This window comes from Lepus europaeus, chromosome 11 (assembly GCF_033115175.1).
Source record: "Lepus europaeus isolate LE1 chromosome 11, mLepTim1.pri, whole genome shotgun sequence".
Classification (NCBI taxonomy): Eukaryota; Metazoa; Chordata; class Mammalia; order Lagomorpha; family Leporidae; genus Lepus; species Lepus europaeus.
This window is the reverse complement of record NC_084837.1, coordinates 50,001,214-50,004,530: the sequence shown is the minus strand read 5'-3', so window position 1 is coordinate 50,004,530 and position 3,317 is coordinate 50,001,214. Positions and strand designations below refer to the sequence as shown.

General features: G+C 51.2%; 1 protein-coding gene across 1 annotated transcript; it reads right to left on the bottom strand.

Moving 5' to 3' along the window:
* Positions 1 to 429: 429 nt before the first annotated feature.
* Positions 430 to 2,761, bottom strand: LOC133769433 (chymase-like). The gene is made up of 5 exons (XM_062204629.1): positions 2,698 to 2,761; positions 2,037 to 2,187; positions 1,466 to 1,601; positions 986 to 1,240; positions 430 to 573 (listed from the first exon to the last, which is right to left on the bottom strand). Exons 1-5 carry the CDS (start codon positions 2,750 to 2,752, stop codon positions 430 to 432), a joined length of 741 nt encoding a protein of 246 aa, XP_062060613.1. The 5' UTR covers positions 2,753 to 2,761.
* Between the last annotated feature and the right edge of the window lie 556 nt (positions 2,762 to 3,317).

Below are 3,317 nucleotides of genomic sequence, written 5' to 3'. Positions count from 1 at the left end.
CTGCCTTCCCAGGCCACAGCAGAGAGCTGGACTGGAAGAGGAGCAACCGGGACAGAATCTGGCGCCCCAACTGGGACTAGAACCTGGGGTGCCAGCGCTGCAGGTGGAGGATTAGCCAAGTGAGCTGCGGTGCCAGCCAGTGACCAGATTATTAATCTGTCAAGAAAGGAGCCCAGTACAATCTTCGTTCAAGGCAGAGGGTAGGATAAGGATGAGGGGAGCGGAGCAGCTCAGGGGAAGTGAGCACAGAGGGGAGTCACACAAAGGCTGGAGACTGCATCTTTATTGAGGGTCACTGGGGAGCAATCAGCTGAGGATTGTGTGCCTCTGAGAATGTCCCTGGGCTCGGGCTGCACCATGCCATCCAGAGAATATGCACAGTGAGCCCTGGCTCGGGGAATCTCCCTCAGGCTGGCCAGGCTTCTGTAGCTACTTGCCCTTTAGTACTTTTTTAATCCAGGGCATATATGAGAAGATTTGGGTGAAGACGGCAGGAGGCTGTGCATTTTGACTTACATAAGACGCAATACCTTGGGCTACCCCAGCACATAGAAGTGGGCCTCCAGAATCCCCCTGTGGATCAGAGAAAGCAAATTGTGAACAGAGATTGTGCCCTCCCTACTGTCACCCCATCCTTGATCTGTCTGGCCCTGGTTAGCCCCAAGAAAGCTAGAGGCAGGTCAGAACTCCTGGCTCTTCATGAAGTTCTAAGGTAGGGGTTTACTTCTTTCCCTGTCCTTCTCTCACCTGGACCCTACATCCTGCCTCTCTTCCCCTTCTTCCTTTTTCTCCTGGAACCCTGGATGGCAGACTAGGTGGGAAAGTTAGAGGCAGGACTTGGGGTTGTGGGGATGACAGAATCTAGGAAGACTCCAGTTCCCATAGTCCTAGGAACCCACACAGACACCAATCCCTGTGTTAGGGAACTTTTTGACCCCAACCCTTCCCAAGGATGCCATCTCCCTATGTGGGGATATGCGGTCACCTTGAATACAGATCCTATTATCCTAGGATCTCCCACACACATTTGGAGTCCACGGTCGTAAAACGGGAAGTAGTTGCAGACCTCGTCATCCATGAGTCTCAGATTCACCTCCCTCAGGGTATTGGACGGTGGATCTGTCACTCCTGTTTTTCCCCAGCCAGCTGCCTGGCATATTGTTCCAGGCAGGCTAAAGGTTCTCCGGGAAGGCAGGGGAACTGTCCCCACAGCGAAGGTCAGCATGGCGGGCCATCGTAACTGTGAGCAGGGAGAGAGAGTGAGTATTGATGACCAGTTCCAGGGTGGGCGGTGAGTGCGGGGTGTTGTCTGATAGAGGTGTCGTGGGCAGGGCCAGCAGTTTCTCCCCAGTGGGATGGCAGGTTTGGAGGGCTGAAAAAATGGGTTGGAAGAGAAAAAGAAAGGTATGGGCAGTAGAGGGGCTAAGGAAGGGAGAACTGAAAAGTGCAAGACAGACAGTGCCACCTTCAGTAACATGATGTCGTTGAGGTTGGTGTAAGAGTTGTAATTGGGGTGAACGAATTGTTTGGCAACATCTATCTTCTGCCATGTGGATTCTTTCTTCACCACGTCATGAGCTCCAAGAGTGACAGTAATGCGCCTATTGACAGGGGAGAGAGACAGGAAAAAGTACAGATCTCAGAAGGACTCATTTGGAGAAGGGACACCAGGTGCACCCCCTCCCATTCCTGAGACAGGATCATGTGAGGGACTCAAACCTTACTCAGGACAGAGGCCTCCTCACACCCTCTCCCCATCACACCTGTTTCAGAAAGGGAAGGGCCCTGGCAGACACATGGGACAGAGAGAACTCTTGTTGCCCAAGACAGGAGAAGTGGCCTGCCTTGACCTGAGCTGCTCTGCATAAAGTTCTGTCCGGGGATGGAGATGATAAACAAATTGTCCCAGGTCATCCCAATATACATTGCTGACCATCTAGAGGTGGGCAGACCACATCAGAGACACCAGAGTTGGGTGTAATTCTGGTTATAACAAGTTCCCTCCATGAAAAGGAGATGGATCAAAGGTTTCTTACCTTCCTTTACAATGAGCAGCTGTCATCACAAATTCTCGGCTTATGAGAAACCCACCACAGTGGACAAAAGTGCCCTGCTTGGTGATGACTTTCAGATGGGCCATGTAGGGGCGGGAGTGTGGTTTGGATTCAGTGCCACCGATAATCGCCTCTGGAAGAGAGAATGCTGGGCCTTCAAACAGAGTCTTATAACAACATAGCACTGGACAAGGGAATAGGGGGACGAAAGCTGAGGGTCTCCATTTGAGCCTCATCCTTATTTTTGGACTTTCCCTATTATAATTCATCCTGCCAATCTGTATCTTCTCAGAACACAACAGCCCATCCTAATTCTGAGCTGATACCTCACCAAGACTGCTTTAACATCCTCATGCTAACTGCCTCCAAACAACAATAAGGCCAGAGAAGAGCCTTGAATAGGAATTGTGAGTATATTGAAGAAAGCAGGTTAAACAGAACTTCCAAAGCCAGCTTTCTGGTTCTTTCTCCACCCACGACTTTTTGTCCCAGGGAAACTTGCCAGCTGCAGGAGAGAGCCTGACTCTTCCAGGTACAGATTTCCCCTGGAACACTTGCAAGGAGGCCCTGTCTTTGACTTAGGTTGGTGCATTTGGAAGAGTGGCTGAGGACCATAGGCCAGGGAGTTATCCCATAGACTCACCAGCTGCAGCTTCAGGAGGCACGAGAAAGACCAACAAAAGGAGCACAGCCTGCATTTTCCCAGCGATGCTGCCCATGGCAAGCTGCTTTGATCACTCTCTCCCTGACCCTGCTTTATAACCCCAGAGGCAGAGGAGTGGGGGAGGGCTGGAAACCACAGAGTCTACCAAGTTATGTTTTTGTCTTCTGCACTGGATTGGCTGTCTTGCTATCAGAAATTCTTTTTTTTTTTTTTTGAAGATTTTATTTATTTGAAAGGTACAGTCACAGACAGAGAGGGAGAGACAGAGAGAAAGGTCTTCCATTGGTTGGTTCACTCCCCAAATGGCTGCAGTAGCTGGAGCTGGGCTGATCTGAAGCCAGGATCCAGGAGCCAGGAGCCTCTTCTGGGTCTCCCATACAGGTGCAGGGGCCCAAGTGCTTGGACCATCTTCCACTGCTTTCCCAGGCCATAGCAGAGAGCTGGACTGGAAGAGGAGCAGCCAGGACTAGAATGGGCACCCATATAGGATGCCGGCATCAAAGGTGAAGGATTAACCTACTGCACCACAGAGCCGGCCCCCAGAGGTTCTTATGACTCTGCCCTCCACTCTGCTGGTGTTGAAGCTGTGGTCAGATCTC

What these genes read in the sequence shown, in the direction of transcription:
- LOC133769433 (XM_062204629.1), bottom strand. Translation starts at nt 2,752, where the DNA reads ATGCAGGCTGTGCTCCTTTTGTTGGTCTTTCTCGTGCCTCCTGAAGCT. An exon ending in GCCTCCTGAAGCTGCAGCTG is followed by an intron (nt 2,188 to 2,697) that starts GTGAGTCTATGG and finishes TCTCTCTTCCAG; the next exon opens with AGGCGATTATCGGTGGCACT. An exon ending in TAATAGGATCTGTATTCAAG is followed by an intron (nt 574 to 985) that starts GTGACCGCATAT and finishes TCTGATCCACAG; the next exon opens with GGGGATTCTGGAGGCCCACT.